The sequence below is a fragment of the Triturus cristatus genome, chromosome 8 (genome assembly GCF_964204655.1).
Source record: "Triturus cristatus chromosome 8, aTriCri1.1, whole genome shotgun sequence".
NCBI lineage: Eukaryota > Metazoa > Chordata > Amphibia > Caudata > Salamandridae > Triturus > Triturus cristatus.
The window spans coordinates 998,250,424-998,268,870 of NC_140591.1; the positions used below are offsets into that span (position 1 = coordinate 998,250,424).

Here is an 18,447-nt window from a genome sequence, read left to right on the forward strand (position 1 = left end):
TCTGCTGCTTCTCTTAGAAGTACATGTTTCATACAGCATGCCAGACTTTATTGTCATATGACTGAGGAAGAAAGTGTAAATTTACAGAAAATGTGCTTTCATTTTAGATTCTGTAGCATCCTCCATAACCTCTATGAGAAAATGAAGAGAGAAAACAGTTTTTGTTGCTTGTCACCCTCTCTGAGGAGCCTCTGCCTGTACTCCTTCCACTTAAATCTTTCTAACCTATCCCAGGTTTCACCAGTCTTGTGCCTATCTTTGTGACCTCTGCCCCCAGTCCTGTATCTAGGACCTCACATCCCTTCAGGTTTGTCAGCCTCTCTTCAAGCACCTTCAGACCCTCATTCAACTGTTATTTGATACTGTAGACCTTATTCATACATTCCCCTCTCAGAACCTCCTTTATTGCCTCCCACTCATTCACTCTACTCACTGTCATACCCCAATTGCCACTCATATACTCCGTCAATGCCACACCTATTGACCCGACATGTCGAGTAGACAGGAGCATCTGAGGTCAACAACCAGCTGCATGAGCTAAGAGCTGATCTCCCACTCACCAACTTTAAGAGCAGAAGTGAGTAAACAGATAAGTACAGCACAAGCATGTGGCCGTTCATACAGAGGAGACTTTGTTCTCAGTGCCCAACACCCTCTCCAACCTGTTATATGTGCCATGTGTCAGCAAATGGCAGGAGCACTCCCTCATTCGTGGGTGCATCTCCTGCCAGATTCCACACATCCCATGTTCTGTATAACAGCACTCAGCATTTCCACCATTGCTGACATTGCCGCTTGTCTCTGTGGCTTTCGGGCAAGCTCTCCATCCATCACACAGTTGAAATCACCCACTCACGACAGCCTAATGACTACAGCATCCGTCAACAGCTCCTGAATCTTCAAGCAAAATTTCTACCATCATTTTAAGTGCATATACAGTGAAAATGCAGAGCCCTACCATCCAATGTACCCTGCAAATGCAGAGAGCCCTACCATCCAATGTACCCTGAAACAGTATATACCTACCACCCGGATCAGCCTCTGTGTATTGCAGCTTAAGCAGAACTCCGGGCAATACCCATATCGATACCCCGTTATAGGACGAGTACGTTGAGAAGTACAACTGGCCTCTCCACATCCTCTTCAGCTTACGATCTTCCTTGTCTATCAAGTGGGTTCACTGGAGGCATGCTATACCAATCCCATACCTGTGCATGTAGGACAACACCCTATACCTCTTCACATACCAAACCAGTTCTCTGACACTCCAAAAAACTATTTTATAACTTTGTTCCATGCCACTTCCACATCTGTCCAGGGCCAAGCCCAACCATGCATCCTCCTCCTAGAACCACAGCTTTCTGCCAATGAAGTCTCGTACCAGTTATTCTTGTATGATCTAAACACCTCACACCAACTCCCCCCCGTCCCCAGCTCCGTTCCAGGGTAAACTCCACAAAACAATCAGACTTTGTGTATACACACCATATTTGGCCAGCAACGCATCGCCAACCTACCCTACCCTTCCCCTACAAACAACAGCTAACTGGCCTCCCGACTATGGCCTAACACTTATCGTATTACTACCTAATAAGTAAAATATGCAGGAGTGAGGCAACACCCAGCTGGTCTCCGATTATAAAAGGACGAGTCCCACCAGGAGCAACACTCAGACTGCCCTACACTCCCTATCCGATTAGTACTGAAAGCCACATTATTGCTTTCACTCTGTCCCATCCATAACCTTGTGGTTCCCATGTCGAACGTTGAAGTGCCCACCCCAATGGCCACCCCGCCCCACCCGTAGGACCACAGTCATCATGCCCCCCTCCAAGCAGCAGTTCAACCGACTTCCTCTTTCTCCACCTGTCACTCCTCCGGTGTCCATTTGTCATCTCACGTTCACCCCCACGCTCAGAATCTCTACCCAAAGTACCATCCTGTTCCACCACCACTCGTGGTGTGAGTCAATTCCTCTGTACTTTCAACCTGGGGGGGCTTCCTGCCCTCGCCCATCTTGGGCACCTCTGATCACCCACATGGTCCGACCCAGGCAGTCCATTCTCATGGCCAGATACCTTGTACCACATCTCCAGCCAGGATCACAACTCTGGATTTTCAAAGAAGTGCGTCCTGCTGTCTGCGATCACTTCGAGCTGTACTAGGTACAGCAACATCTAGGAAAAGTTCATAGCTTTTAGCTTTTGCTTGACTTCCAGAAAGGACTTTCGGTGTGTCTGCACCTTAAGAGTTTAACCCGGGAAGACAGCAATGCTGTAGTTCTCAAAGCATAGCTCACTTGCTTCATGTGCGGCCCTCAGTATGATGTCTCAATCCCTATAGTTGAATACCCATGCAATGATGGCTCTCGGGGTGCCCTAGGTGGTGGTCGCGCCGTCAGTGCCCAATGGGCCCTTTCAATTGCAAAAACTAGCGACAAGATGGTTAAAGTCAGTTTGGTTATGAGGCAGTCCTCATGGAAGCTTTCCACTGATGCCCCCTACGCTCACTACAGGAACGCAAGAAACCGAAGATTAAAGTTTCGCGAACTTCCTTCTGCATCCTCTGCTCTGCTTTCCAATGTTGCAGAGGACACCATCAGACGAGATACATGTTCCTTGAGGATTGTAACTGCAGACTTCCAGTCTGTGACTGTGTGCTGAGCTGATGTGATTCTGTCTGCGACTTTGCAGTGGTCAGGAAGAGGAAGAGGTGTGGCGCTGCGGCCAGGGCGACTGACTCCGGAATCTGGGGATCACGGTTAAATCCCCAGCGCCGGGGGCAGATTAGCCCAGCACCATGTGACTCTGGGCAATTGCTTGCTTAATCTTCCCGACGGCCCCCAGCGTCTAGAGACCCTTACGGGCCCTATACAGCCCTCCTCTCTGAAGTACACAGTTCTTCTTACTTCAATTCAGCCCACTCCATCACCACTCTAGTTGGGCGTCCTGCTCAATTGCAAGAGCTTCTATGTCTTAAGCACTCCTCTCACCCCTCCCATTTTACGATATGGCCTCAGTACCTTCTGTCACAGACCTCTAGATTTTTGGGGCGGTTCTCCCTGTACGGTCCTCTGCTCCGCTCAACCATTGGGGTAAGCGCTCCTCAACCACTCTCGCACCAACAGCCTTCTCTCCCAGGGGAAGAACTTGTCCCTTAAGGCTCTCTCTGCATTCCACATCGCCGTGCGCCCGCCAGCTGCAACCTGCGGCTCGCTCTGCCCAATTTCTGCAGCTGTGGAGTTGCTCCCGGCACTGCCTTCCCAGGGTAATCGCAGACTCCAGTAGTCTCCTGCCGCAGCCCTGCTACAATTCCATAGCTTGGATCAGTTGCCCTAGGCCTCTCCTCTTCACCAGGGCCAACACACCAGCTGCGTCAGGCCGCTCCCTCAAGGCCCAGTGAGGCCCCTGATTCTCTCTGGTGGCTCAGTTTCCAACCGCCACTCATCACACCAGGGATCTCTCTCTGCGTGCCCCTGCGACTCCAGCCGGGCAAATCTCACTGCCGCTAATCTCAGGACACTTCCTCATGACTTTCGTAGTTCGACAGTACAGGATTCTGCAGGGTATTTACTTGGGGCTGCGGAACACTCTAGGAGTGCGTTCAATTGGCCATCTTTCCTGGCCACGCTGGAAAGACTTGAAACTTTGACCCATATCTGTCATTCTTATTGAGAATGTCACAGTCCGAGTTCATTACTGAGTCTTACAAAGAGATAGAGACAGGTCCAATCAGGGAGCAACAAAGCCGGTATAGGGGCTACTCCGTTCCAGGTCTGAGCCATTGGCATGCACAGGATAAATCAAGGTGATACAGATTTGTGGGTCAGCAGATCTGGTAGCAGAGCTGATGGTTCCGATCAGCATTAAATTAACCCATTTAGCTATACAACCAACTACTGTACCTTCATGTTTTAAGAGGATTCGCTCCAAAATTCAAATTGACCCTGCCCCAAACCAATCCTGGTTCCTGAGGATGAGGTAGTGTCAACCCAAAAAAAGATTAGATGAGTATCATTAAGGACTTATGCACATGCAGTGGTCGAATAAGCCATATTGTAGTGTATGTCGGGCTTGCAGCAGGTGCATTGTGGTGGAAATGCAGTGGACAGATTTTGAAATTTAATTACTATGTGGCACTAATTCTTGGCTTTATAGGGACGGCAGTTTTTGTATTTTATGACATTCTTTGATTTCGGATTTATTTGATGTATATGGCACAGAGTTGAAGAGAGGTACCTCAGTTAGATTTTGCTCAATTGTTGAACTGCCTATTAAGGTGAGGTGTACTGTGAGGCGCTATCAGTTACACCAAGATAGGCACCTAACATTTCTAGTGTGCAACTACAGTAATCAAACTTAGTGGCAGTGCGTTCCTTGGTGCACAGGAGTGAACACACTAAGTACAGCAACTCCTGCAGGTAGAGTCTGTTGCTTTGTGAAAGTAAGTGTTCAAGACCTCATTTCACCACCCGGCTCAAATAAGTCTGGGGGGAATACCATCTCCATTTTCGAGCTTGTACTCAGCAAGAGGGCTATGGTGTAATCATTAGACAGTCAGGTTTTCATTTGCCAGGCCAAAAAGGAGTTTCTCCTCTCAACTGAAGCTCTTTTACGGGATATTCCTCAGCCACATTAATAATTAATCAAACTAAGCTAGTCATCTACTGATGGAGGGACCGTACCGACCCACTTTTTTTCAAATTTCCGTACTGGCCAGTAAAATCAGAAAAAATAGCAATGAAGCTTGTTCATTATGTAGCTGAGCATGAAGACCATTATTGAAAGCAAATACGATTAAGGGGCTGCTTACCTTGATTTAGTGACCAAGAATTTCAGTTAGGGCCTTACTTACTTTGTGTAAGTAGTCCTCTTGGTACTTTAGAGGTTTCTGATTAGGCGAAGCAGACAGAACATTATTTGTGAAGTTGGGGAGACCATGGCAGTAGTAAAGCATACGTTAATTTGGTGCCACGTAGGGATTGGCTGGCAGAGCTGAGGCCGCATTGCGATAGGGTGATGTTTGATTGAGACGCACTGATAATGGTAGGCTGATCGTGAACACAATTGTACAGAAAGAGTGTGATATTTGAGTTAGGAGTGACTGAAAACACTATCAGAATGGGAAATCCTTTTCCGCAAAATGAGAAAGATGGATCAAGGAAGAGAAATTCCCACCAGAAAGCACTCCAGCTAGGGAAAGGGTTTCACATGTACATGTGACTTAGCCAATGGCACGAATATATGTCCAAGGATGGGAAATTACGATTCCCATTGAGGGGAACCTTTAACATTTCCAGAATCTTCTTCTCAATCTTTATTTCGACAAATTAGCCATAAAAGTTCATACAAATTAAAAATACAAAAGATCAAATCATTCAAAATAATAAATATGAATTTGGATTTTAAAAATACATCAACATAACCAACAAACTACTAAGATTTTAGCAGCGGGGAAAAGCCAGTTCCTAAGCTTTTGACAAATCTTAGTAGAAATGTAAAATGCATAGATAGAGGCTTTGGGCTAAAAGAACCACAACAGAAAAATTTAGTGAGAAAGACCAAATACATGAGATTTCATGATAAAGGCACATTGCATCTTCTTTTCCTCCACATAGATGCAAGAAATGATGAAACTGCAAATACTATTTGCCTAGATAGATCTGTTTTAAAGACCCTATAAGCTGACCTACAATGTGTAAACCCCAGGTTCTTGCAAATAGGGACAATCCAATAGTTCCTAGTCTTTTTGTAGGCAGGGCAGAAAAATAGTATATGTAAATCAGTCTCCTGGTCTGCATCACAGCTAGGACAATTTCCCGGGGAGGGCTGTGACCATTTACTGGTAAATGTTCTTATGGGAAGTGTGCCATATCTCCACTGCAAAAAGAGTTTTCTTGTAAAGTGAGGTCTAATCTCGCTCAAAGCCTCCTCAAAGTGGTAGAAATCTTTACCTAATAAAAAGGGTTGTATTAAAATAGAAGATTGAGATTTGGAAATAGATTCTGCTATTTTGAACTCATAATCGGAATGAATAAGGTGCTTTCGAGAAACAGTAAAACAAGCTGACGCCGGGTCTGTCCAGAGATCTGAGAAGCCCAGTGCACCTAGTTGCTTCTTCACATAAGTAAACCGTGGATGTTTCCCTGCACTAGGTAGACTCAGTACTTCCATTAATTCTTTTCTATAGACCTCGAGCTCTGGGGTAGTCCAAATCCTCCTCCAGAAGATCAAGGGTTTAAGACCAAGCACTTCATCAATGGGACGCAAACCCAGATCGAGTCTCAGTGGAAGTAAGGGTGTGCTCAAAGGGAGGGCTAGCAATTGCCTTAAGAACTTAGATTCTGTAGATGGGATCTCTGAACAGCATTTAGATCCCCAAAGTTCAGATCCATATACTACACGCCCGCAGGCCTGAAGTTTGTATATTTCGATAGGTGGGCCAATCGATTTTACACATGATGTGTTAAAAAATTTCAGTATCCCCCCGGTTGTTTGAACTAATTTCAACTGGGCCTTAATTTGGTGTGTAACCCAGGTCATTCTTTCGTTTAGGGTAAGCCCCAAATAGTCGAAGGTATGGACCCTTTCTAAGATAATCCCACCTATAGAAGGGTTTGGGCGCGTCGTGGCTGGAGGATTAAAAATCATAAGTTTAGTTTTAAGGGTATTGATTTCCAAACCCTGCTCCAGACAAAATAGCTCAAAGCCGTCCAAAACCCTCTGTAGGCCTAGAGGGGATTTGGAGAGCAATAGGGTATCATCTGCGAACATTATCGCAGGAACCCTATTGCGATCAAGTTTGGGGGCGTCGCTGTTAATGACATTGTCTAGATACGAGAAGGCTCCATTAACAAAGACAAAAAAGAGTGGGAGCCAGAACGCAGCCCTGTCTGACTCCTTTTTCAACAGCAAATCTAGATGTTAAGACCCCATACTTCCCACACCTAACTTGTGCAAAATTTCCCTTGTGAAGGCGAATTATCATATTCAATAGAGGGGCAGGGACACCCAGCTTTGATAAGACGGACCACAATTTTGATCTACGGACCAAATCAAAGGCCGCACGCAAGTCCACAAACACAGTGTATAATGAACCAGCCTCCACCTTTACAGTCTTCCAATATAACAGCATGAGGCGAAAAATTTGGTCCACGGTAGAATTTTTTTTTCTAAACCCTGCCTAAGGATGGAGAATTCCTCCATCCAGAATTTAAGTCGCTCTAAAATCAATCTAGCAAAAAATTTTGGGGGGACGTCTATAAGACTAATCGGCCTGTAATTCACCGGAAGTAGAGGGGAGCCTTTTTTGTAAACTGGAACTATCTCGGCTCCACGCCATGTAGTGGGAATTGCCATGCCCTTAAGGATTGCATTAAATAGTGCCGTTAAGTAGAGGGCCCAGACTAACGGCTCATTTTTAAAAAGGTCGCCAGGAAGTTTATCCAGGCCCGGTGCTTAACCAGCAGGGAGACTAGTTAATATATCTGTAACTTCTTGGACCCCAAAATCATCTCCATGCTGCTGAGTAGTAAGATTGAACAAATTGTCCCCCACCGCCGGGGCAATGGTGGGACGATCACTAGCATAGAGGGAAGAAAAGTGATCCTCCCAAACACTAGCAGCGATATTGGGAACTATTGCTGATATGGGTGCGGATGATCCCGTATTGACAATTTGCCAGAACTTACGGGGATCTTTGTTTTTAAGTGCCTGGGTTAGTTTGTCCCAATTATCACTGTCCCACTCTGCTTTAGCATGGGCAATTAATTGTTTGTATTCCCAGCGTTTCTGTCTGATTAAAGCCTTGTTGTTATTAGACTTAACGGCTTCAAGAAGTTGTGTTTTTGCTTTCCTACAAGCAGAGTTGTACCACGTTGGTGTGGTGGAACTCTTCCTATCCATAGGGGTTAAGGGATTAAGCACATTGGCCAAAATGGTGTTTAACTCCAAATTTAAGTCCTCAAAATTTTTATACGTTTCCATAGTGGGAGCTTGCAACGGTAAGGAACCTACAGCTTCCAGTAACGGAATTACCTTCCCGTAAAGTTCAGGGATTGCGCCGGGGAGTTTAACAAGTTTTTCCCACCTCACCCTGCATCTGTTACTGGATAGATGATAACCAGTATCAGAAACCATCATTCCAGTGTCCGGGGTAGTGCAAATCCCCGGTAGCAGGAACTGAAGGAACAATGGGTTATGGTCACTATCATCCCTTGACAGAACCAAAAAATCCAGCACCTTGTCCCAAGAGCGAGTCTCGACAAATATGTAGTCCAACATAGACTCTTTACCGGGTTTATTAAAAGTACACTTAGCAGGGATATCGGATTTGGTACGGCCATTACATGCCCTAATAGAATATTGTAAAGTTAGGGCCGTAATCTGGACAACCAAGGGGGTCCATGACCTGGGAGAATTTCCCACAACTGGGGGTATTGTCCAGTAATCATCCTCCTCCTGGATATCATCGTCTATCAAACCCGGAAGGGGCTCAAAATGACAATTGAAATCTCCCTCAATTAACAGGATAGGGCCCTGGGGAGAGTGTTTAAAAATATCGAAAGCTGGTCAATAGTAATCGACTCCGCTGTAATGTTCACTGGTCTAGAGGTGACATTGACCAAGATAAGCCGGACATCATTTGGCCATACTAAAATCACACACTGCACATCTAAAGATGCCGTGTCCACAACAGTCACCTTACAGCCAAGATGGGTACAGACCCAGATAGTCAGGCCCCCGGATGGTCTACCCCGCCCCCCCCCCCCCCCCCCCCCCACTGAGCTGGGATCGAGAATGAGGCAAAACCACTCCAATAGTGTGGATCCCTTGCCCAGGTTTCTTGGAAGAGGCAAATATCATTGTTGTCTATAAACTGACCCCAGTCGGGGCACCTTAATTTATTGCCAATGCCAGCTAAATTCCAAGATATAATTTTCAGCTGTGCAAGGGAAGGTGGAACTTCTAAGATTGGGTTGGCAATATCCACGGTAGTTGTATGATTTGCTGCCCGCGAGCCGTTCGTACTAGTCACGGTCAGTTGGGCTAGGGGTAAATTGACACATGAAGACCTGGGTGATATACTTTCAGCTACACCCGCCCCATCTGTCCCCTCCATAGTCGCTTCAGTAGTTGTAAGTTCAATGCAAGAGATTCCCATCCTATCCCTAGGAGCAACAATATGCTGGCCCACTATATTAGAATTAGTAGTTAGTCAGTCTATCTCGCTCAAACACCTAAACCTATTATAGTCCCTCGGGTACAGTGTGGTACTTACAAGGGGTGGTAAATATTCATGGGCCTGGTAAAACGGCTTCTATGACCCACCCTCGTCCACCCTGGTTCCTGGTCCTCTACCTGATTTCTGCTAAGTGGTGGATAGAAGAAAGCCAGTGGCAGAGTCCGAATGAAAGATTCTTCCTCTGTGTGGAGACAATTCAAAATAAAGGAGACTGCACCCGCATCCCTCAGATTTACAACCACCCAGTCCCCACTAATACTCTTCTTAGATGGACCCACCCATTGCACCCTTCGGACCATCAGAATTTCACCCGAGAATTTTGGCGGAAGTGGTCTGTGCTTGGTTAACCAACTTACTACTTTGTTCTTAAGTGACGCAAAAGTTTCCTCTTTTGCTACAGTGAGTTTAGGAACTCCTGCTAGAACAACAACCAGTGGCGCTGCTTCCGGTGGGAGATTTAGTATTGTTCCTTCCCCGGGGTAGTGGTAGTGGCCTCCTGAGTTTCTTGCTCTATACCCAATGCGGGTTTGTCGCCAACCTCAGTGAGGGAGGGGGGGACGGGGAGGTTACTCACTATAGCAGCGACCTGTGAGTGCAACAGAGGATTTGCCGAGGTTGGTAGAACTAGTGGAAGGATAGGGTTAGGTAACCTCTCAGTTAATACAGTGTCAACCCGCCCCCTTCCCGTAGATGATAGGATAGAGTGATGTTGAGACCTAGGCTCAATTGCCCTTTCCAAATTTGCCAGCCTAGAATCAATTTGATCAAGTCTAGCAAGAAGGGGGTTAAGTAAAGATTTCAAGAGGCCCTCGAAGTCATACTTTTGAGGATCAGCCCTTATCCAGGTATTACCACTATTGGCTATATTAGGAGACTGATGTACCAAGGCGGCCTGAGTGGGATGAAAGACCGGTATAGGTGCAGGGTCATTTACTGCAGAAGAGCTCAGATTAGAATTGCCCCCACGAGAGGAATCTAAATGAGATGTGGCCACAGGTGCCCTTTGTTTTTTACCTCCCTCAACGAGTGGGCCCCTTTTTCTTTTCGACACAGCCCCCTCCCTATTTGCTCTAAGACGCTTGCGACTGGGTTCAAGTCCTCCGTCAGGGGTTTGATTAGACACAGGGGAGGATTTGGGCCATTATAGGACACAGGGAGAACAATATTAACACCAGAGGGACGCTCGGGACTGAGGGGGTATTTACCTCTAGACGGTCACTAGGGAGTACGGATTTAGAAAACATATTTTCCCTTTCAGGTGTTCTTGCATTGGCTATGTGGCCCAGTGACGATCTTTTGGCATTTTCAATGCCTTGTGAGAGCCGTTTCTCCAGAATGGTTATCTCATTAGAAATTAGGGAGTTGGCTCTAAGCAAGAAACAATCTAAAGTGCCTGACATTGATACAGTAGAGGAAAGAGCTTTACTTCTAGTTTCCCTAGCTGACATTCTACCCCTGCGTAGAGTAAACAGGTAAACCCTAAAGGTAACAAACACTGGACAGGGAGAACAGTGAACAAACGAGGAAACAAATGAAAGAGAGATGGCCCGGTCCGGTCTTAGACGGTCTGTAACGGGCTAAAACGGGCCCGCCCTTTGCCCGGGCTTCGCCCACGCTGCGTCCCGCGCTGCGTGAATACACACACGGGTTTATATCTCTGCGCGGGAGGGCGGAGTCACGAGGAAGAGGCAGCAGGTAAGAGCTGGAGGGCTGCTGGACCTCGCAGTCCTCTGGTCAAAACTCCCTTGAAGGCAACAGCAGGCTCCCGAGCGGCTCCCGCGAAGCGGGGGCCGTGAGGCGTTAAGTAGCGTCCTTAGGCAGGAGGCGGAGTCACGAGGAAGAGGCAGCAGGTAAGAGCTGGAGGGCTGCTGGACCTCGCAGTCCTCTGGTCAAAACTCCCTTGAAGGCAACAGCAGGCTCCCGATTTCCAGAATCAAAGATTTAAGGAGGGGAATGTATAAAAAGAGACCTCAGCCTAGATCCACATAGTCTGAGGCCCTGAATCTTGGGGAACAAATTGCGACTGAGGAGAAAAGAAAGAAATTTGCATTACAAAATCCATCATTAGGCTTATTCGTGGATGAATACCCAGGAAGATGGGAGGTAAAAGAAGGAGGGAGGAAGTGATTGAGGTAATTGGAGCTTATCTGCTGTTAGAGATCGAGGAGATAGAAAAGGAAAAACCTAGAAAGAAAAATAAATCTATGGATGAGGCAGAAGTAGAGATCGAGGAGGAAGATGCCTTCATAGATGAGTTCTTTAGATTTAAAACGCCACCATATAATGCAGCAACCGCATCAAGTGCTACAGCACAAGAAGATGAAGTGACACAAGCACTGTGGCTACCCCAGATGTTAGTGCACCCCTAAGTTACTCAGAGATCACTGTTCCACCTCCTGCATAGACCGTTCCTGCATAACAATAGGTATTTCAGACTCATCGGCAACCCTAAATGTTGCCACTATTGCGAATACTGTTAACATGTCCCAGAGTTAGACCCTTCTGAGAGTCTATCCGGACAGCTCATGGGTATGCAACATGATAGCATCAGGCCCATCTCAGGGAGAGGCTTTGATTACACGTTAACTGCGACTCTACCAGTCCACCCACATAGTAAGGGACCAACCCCTAAAAGACTAAATGTCCCCAATTGAAAACCGAATTTGATGAAATTGTTAAAGGTAATGTAGGGCTAGACTTCCTACGGCACTATGACATGAGCGAGTTACTTTATATGAGCAAGGAGGGTGGAGTGAGAGGCACATGAGAAGATGGAGAGAGTGGTGGACAAATCTGGATTTGATTTAATGCAAAACAAGAAGTTGTGAAAGAATGGCAGGAAGATTGATGACAAGAAGTTGAAACTGTTAAAGCAGAGAGGGTTAACAATGCATGCAAGGGAGGTGATCGAAAACATCAGGGACTGGAGTGAGACTGAAATGTTCAGAGAGTTGTGGTCCAAGAAGGAGAGGGTTAAGTTGAAACTGAAAATGGTACACGCAGATAGATCAGATAGTTGGCATTTCAAAGGTCTTATGAGAGGATTTGGACGTGTTACTTGAACTTACTGTCCCGAATGATCCACACGCAAAATGTAAGCAAGCAGTGGAATGGCCAACGCAGGAACTACCTAGGGTAGAAGGTACAACTACACCTTTACCTTTGGTCAAGACCAAATACGATGCACTCAATACCAACGTAAGGACTAAGGTCCTCCAAAAGGAGATTAATTGGACTAAAATGTTGTAAACAACCCAAGGACCCATCTTTCAATGACTAATTCAGGTGTGCAGAGAGCATAGCGGTCTAAATGATCTGTTCGAGGATAACATGGGACGGTTTCTCGCCTTCTTCGTGCAAGGACTACAACCTGAAGTTAGCAGTCAGATCATGCAGGGTGTTCTTTACTGGCAGAGTAAACTAATAGACGAGATCCTGCAATATGCAAAATATTGCAGCGATATGTTAGAGGCTAAACGTAAGGGGCAGAAAGAAAAGTTCATGATTGCACAGACCCAGTGGGAACAGACTGAGGTCCAGAACCTACCAATAAGAAAATTATGTCCAAGTCGTTAGGATTCCAAATCAGCAGCATATGAATTAGATCACTGCCTCAGTTCCAATAAAAAAAAGGAGTCATCAAAGAGCAGCACCAATTTTTTGTGTGTGATTCAGGCCCTGAGAACTTGATATGGAGGGATCTCCTCTGCAAGCTAAATTGTGTAATCTACTGTACGCAAGACAGAGTAGGGTTAGAGACCCAAACAGCAGACACAGAATTTAAATTACAAACCCGGAATCTGTAGTTAGGTTGTATCCGGGCATTACTAAGAAGGTCTACTAATAGATTTGAGAGAACCAATTAGCGAAGATGTGTGGGATTTTACCAGGAAAGAAATTGGGTTGATCAACTGTGTCAAGTCACTAAGGATAAGCCTTTGCCCTAACACAGTATTCCCTTCAACAAGTCCTTACATGCTGACCCCGAATGCCATTTCAGGAATAACACCTATCATCTAGAACATGATAGAACAGGGTATTGTGAAGTAAGACATCAGGAGTCTATATACTTTACAATTATGACTTTGCAAAAAGCAAATAATGAAGAATAGTGCTGCGGCTCCAAAAAAATTAACCAAAATGTCATTCCATACTATCCTGTGGTTCCAAACCCTGCCGTGATCCTGTTCCAAATTCCCCCGAAACTGAAAGGTTCACAGTCTTTGACTTTTGTCACGTGTTCTTCTCGGTTCCCCTTCATAAAGAGAACCAGTTTCTCTTCGTGTTTCGGTTCCAAAGGAAGACTCCTATGTGGTGTTGCGCCCCTCAAGGGTATACAGACAGCCAGCCCTATTTCAATCAGATACTTAAAAATAACACAGAAATTCTACTACTACTGTGTACCTCGACCCTGATTCAGTACATCAATGACTCACTGCATTGATACCAAAAGAAGCTTGTAGGCAAGACACTATTGCTTTGCTCAATTACTTGGATAAAAGGGGCACAAGGTTTCCCCTGAAAGTTGTAGTGCTGCCAGAAGGAGGTCATGTTCCTGGGAGATCAGATTGAGAAGGGATTCAGGCGAGTGTCCCATAAACGACTGAAACGGTCCTTAAAATGAAATTCCCAACCACACGGAGAGAAGTACAAATGTTTTTGGGCATGGTTAGCTACTGCCGATGATGTGGATCCTAAACCTTTTCCTTGTGGCAAAGACTCTACTGCGGAACCTCTGAATCCAATGTAATAGTATTTTGGGGGAATCTCCAAATGTATTCGGTAGTAAAAAAAATGTTTTGCCTGCTACTCATTGGTGCATATCCTGAGAATCATGTAATTGTGCACTAATGTGCGAAATCCTTTGTTTAAAGTCCAATAAAAGGACATGTATTTTCCACTCTTACAGGGCGAATCTATGCTGGATTGACTACTGAACATCATAGAATTCTTTGTACTTCTGATCTGTATTGTTGCTGCTAATCTGATTGATGATATTTCATGTATTTTGCCTATAAAAGACTTCATATGAGTTGATGACCAGGATCTTTATTTGCATAAAACGAGATAGTCTTGTAATGAGGACTAATTCTTCAGTTCCTTTTAATTTTTGGCTTCTTTTACTCTGTCCCACTGACGTCCACTTCCATCTGATCCTGGTCCTTCTGTTTCCTCCAAGTGCCTTCTATTCAAGGTACCAGGTGCCTTGGGCAAAATCACACAAGTATGGGTAATTGTACCTCTTTGTCTGATAATACTTTAATTTCTATTTCTTGATGTTCTTTCTATCGCTTTCCTCTTATTTCTCTCTTTCCGTTATTTCCTTAGTCTTAGCTGTCTGCCTTTAGAGTTTGCTAATCTCTTCAACCTCTTCTGAGTACAATTCACTTATTAAGCATGAAGAAAAAAGAACATGACATTCTTTCGCTCTCTGGAAACTTGACATTCTCTTCAGTTATCTAATAGTGCATGTTTTATTACTAGATATCTCTCCCCCATGTTGAAAAAAAAAATTCTCCGCATACTGAAAAACTTGCAGTAAGTCTTTGATCCCTCCCATGACTATTTTATCTTACTAAATGATGTTAAGATTGCTCCAACGCTCTCTGAGAAGCTAACTCATAACACACATTATGGGATATCGAACCTACCAGATTTGCCATGACAATTGTGTCCATCATAGCCGGGTCTTTTTTTGTTCCCAAGGTAAACTGAAGTCCTCTTGGAGGCTGTCCCGTGTTTGTATCAAAGCAGTGCCCTTCAAGAAGTAAATATTCCAGCTCATACGCTGCCATGACCATTCCTTCCATCTGTGAAATTAAAAAACATTTTTAAAAGATCAAGTTGGATAGGTATCTGAAATATATGTGCATTGCACCTCAACATGCCTAACATGGATTAATACTGTGTTTAGCCACTGACCTAATCAGGAACGGAGGTAAGATTTTGGTTTTATAAAGAAAGTGAGATTTTTGGTACTCCAGCCTCCCCTCCCATAGAAACCTTTAACTAAACAGATTTTAAATGAACCAGTATTTAATAAAAAATCAACCTTTTTATTATGTTAGCGTTTCCTACGGTTTGCCGCATTAGCAATGTCTTTTGGGTTATTGGGCTACTTTAGTTCTACTGAGAAACTTTATTTTTCAATTTACATCTGTCCCAACTGTCTACTTATTTAAAGTGAACTTTAGTAAATAAATATAATATCTGATATACTGACATTCTTTAAAGTAGCCCTGCACTATTTCTATAATATTAAAAATCCATATAAAAGTGAAGTTATAATTTGGTGTGATAAAAAGATCTGATTTTGTTTAAAAAACAAAACCTTAGAAGTTCACAGAAAATACTAAAGGTTGCAGTGATGCTATACTTAGGTTCAGAGCCAAAATGAGGTTTTGAACACAAAAATTCACCAGTTATAGTTAGCAGGGAACTATAACTTGCTCCCCCTTCATGCACTGCTTATGACCTCACATAATACATCACTCATGGCATGTTCTAAGACATCATTTATGACATCACGATGACATCTTCCAATGAGTGTGTTAGTTTGTGTTATAGTTTACATAAGGCTTCTCAAACGAGTAGGTCGTGAGGTACTGGTAGCTCTCCAGCAACCTATAAGTAGCTCTCATGTGTGCAGCCCAACCTATTAGTTTCAGGACTCATAAGCGGACGTCCGAAGAAAAATGGTTGAACTTCTAAATGCATTTGCAGTTGAATTTTTAATACAACAATTCCAATCATCGACTTCGGTAACAATAAACGCTATTTCAGCTCCAACATATCATTCAGGATAAATGTGTGCTTTACAAATACATGTTTATGTTATTGTAGGAGGCTGGCTTAGTATATAGTGCACACTTATTTAAGTGAAGCATCTTGCACTAACTCAGATAACCCTAATGCTGATTTTAGTGGTCTTAGACAACTATTGAAAGCTCTTTAAGTAGTAGCTTTCATTCTTAGTTCAGAAGGAGTGTTACTGAGCTTCTTTTACCAGAACTAATCATATAGTGTACGTTAAACAAAAAAGAAACACACAATGTAGTTATAAAAACATAATATTTATTATACAGTTATATTTATTATACACACTCACTAACACATTGATATATCTCCTATCCGGAGATATAAACACAATACTTCAAATGTAAAACAGGTAAGTAAGCACCAATACACACTGTGGTCGACCAGTGGGAGAGCAAACCATAAACTAAAGAAGCGGAATGCGAACTGTGACCGAAGTCAGGACCTTGACCAGAAGACTTAGAAGAGCTGGGGACCCAAGCAACCACCCGAGGTAAGCACCCAGGAACCCCACGGAGGCTGTGTGCAGAGTGGAAAAACAACTTCGTACTCAATCCAAGTCAATAGAATAGTTGAAGTTGCAGTTTTCAAGAAGAAGGACCCTTCCTAGTGGACCCTGAAGAAACCCTGAGGAAGACAGAAGGTTGGAGAGTTACCCCACCCGTGGATACCCCAGGAACCAGGATACCTACACCAGGGAAGCCAGGTGCATAGGTGCGAAGTCACATCAGAAACTGCCGTAGACCACAATGGAAGACTTCAGAAAAGATGCCGCTGGCGAAGGTGAAAGAGTCTGGTGGAATCCAAGGGTGTATTCTTGAAGTGGAGTATCTGCAAGCAGAGGGCACAGAGTCAATGCCACTCGGAAGTTACCAAGAGGCAAAGAAGACTAATGACCACCGATTACGGAAGATGCAGAAGAATTGACTGTGACCTTGTTGCTGCAGCTGTGAGGACCAGGAAATCTTGTGGAAGAATAGGGGCTGTTCACGAGCTGTCCCACTTCGGAAGTCGAGAACCAGGGGGTCAGTGTCCAGCGGGAGCACCAACAAGCCTTGGCAGCAATAACAGACAAGGTAACAGACAAGGTAAAAGAAAAAAGGTACATCGTTGGGACCAGCAAGATCCAAAGGATTCAACAAGTGCTTGAGAGTCAGAGCAGGCCGCTAGAAAGCAGGGGAGCCCACTGAAGCTAAAGTAGACCATCAAGAGGACCAACAGGCTGAGGGGTACAGGAGTCGCACAAGGACCTGGAGCAGCTCACCAAAGATGCAGGCCCACAGAGCTGAGGATGCAGTGAGGATGAAGATCTTGGCAGGAAGATATGCTGAAAGCTACAGCTTTTGTAGCCCGAAGATCTTTGGAGGACAGAGTCAACAAGCCTTGGCAACAGCAAGTCAACGCTGTGCACAGGGGTGCTGTTCCAGCAGTTTCAACGAGGGATACTCGCCTCAAACTTGCTGAGAAGACAGTGCAGGCCTCGAGTGAGGTGCAGAACCACCATCTGTGTTGCTGAGCCTATCAAAGTCCGGGGGGCATCAGGAGCAGCAGACCAGTCAGCTTAGTTGCAGTGCTTGCAGATGTAGGGGAGTGACTTCAAGGGAGATTCCTTTGGGTGTATTTGATGCCCACAGGCCTGGAAAAGAATCTAGATGAAGCACAGGCACAGACAACGCAGACGACTGGCAAGACGATGAGACCAGGAGCAACAGGAATCTTCCTTGGTGCAGTCTCAGTTCCAAGGAGAAGTCCAACGAAGTCCAAAGTGCCCAGACGGTAGAAGATGAAGTGGTTTCTGAATCTTGTCCCACAACAAATCTGAAGAGCCACCCACAGGTACGCCCTTAAGTACCCTAGGGAAAGGGTTGGGACAATTCAGGGATCCCTCTCAGAAGAGGGGCTGGACAGAGGGGAGGATACTCCCATGTCCTTTGTCCAGTTTCACGCCAGAGTGGAAGCCAACGGCTCCCTGAACTGGTTCCAACTGGAGTATGCAACGAGGGCACCAAATGTGCCCTTCAAAGCAGTCTGGTGGCTCTAGCAAGCGACCCCACCCCAGCCCAATACACTAAGTCATGCCTGCGAGGTGGTCACACCTCCCTGTGACAGGAAACCTATTGTTCTACCTTCACCTGCTGGAGCGCAGCTCAGCGTTACAACAAACAAATGATGGACGGAATGCTGACAATGCAAACATTCTCCCCCAGTCAAGAGATCTGGGTTAATTCCATCGTTCTTTTGCCCACTACGCCACCCCAGTTCAGACATGGCCATATGCAAATCAGTCTTGACCCTGTGCCTCATGGGAACAGTCCAGCCCGAACTGCAAAGCCATGTCTTCCCTGGACCAGAATCAAGCATCCTAGGACCGGTTTCTGGCTATCAGCC

General features: G+C 45.2%; 1 protein-coding gene across 2 annotated transcripts in view; it reads right to left on the bottom strand.

Annotated features, from left to right (window-relative positions):
- Positions 1 to 18,447, bottom strand: part of UGGT2 (UDP-glucose glycoprotein glucosyltransferase 2) — a 1,472,699-nt gene that overhangs the window by 379,561 nt on the left and 1,074,691 nt on the right. For both annotated transcript variants that reach the window (XM_085622547.1, XM_085622546.1), the window contains one exon: positions 14,895 to 15,053. In XM_085622547.1, the coding sequence (XP_085478673.1) occupies positions 14,895 to 15,053 (159 nt within the window). The remainder of the gene's footprint in view (positions 1 to 14,894; positions 15,054 to 18,447) is intronic.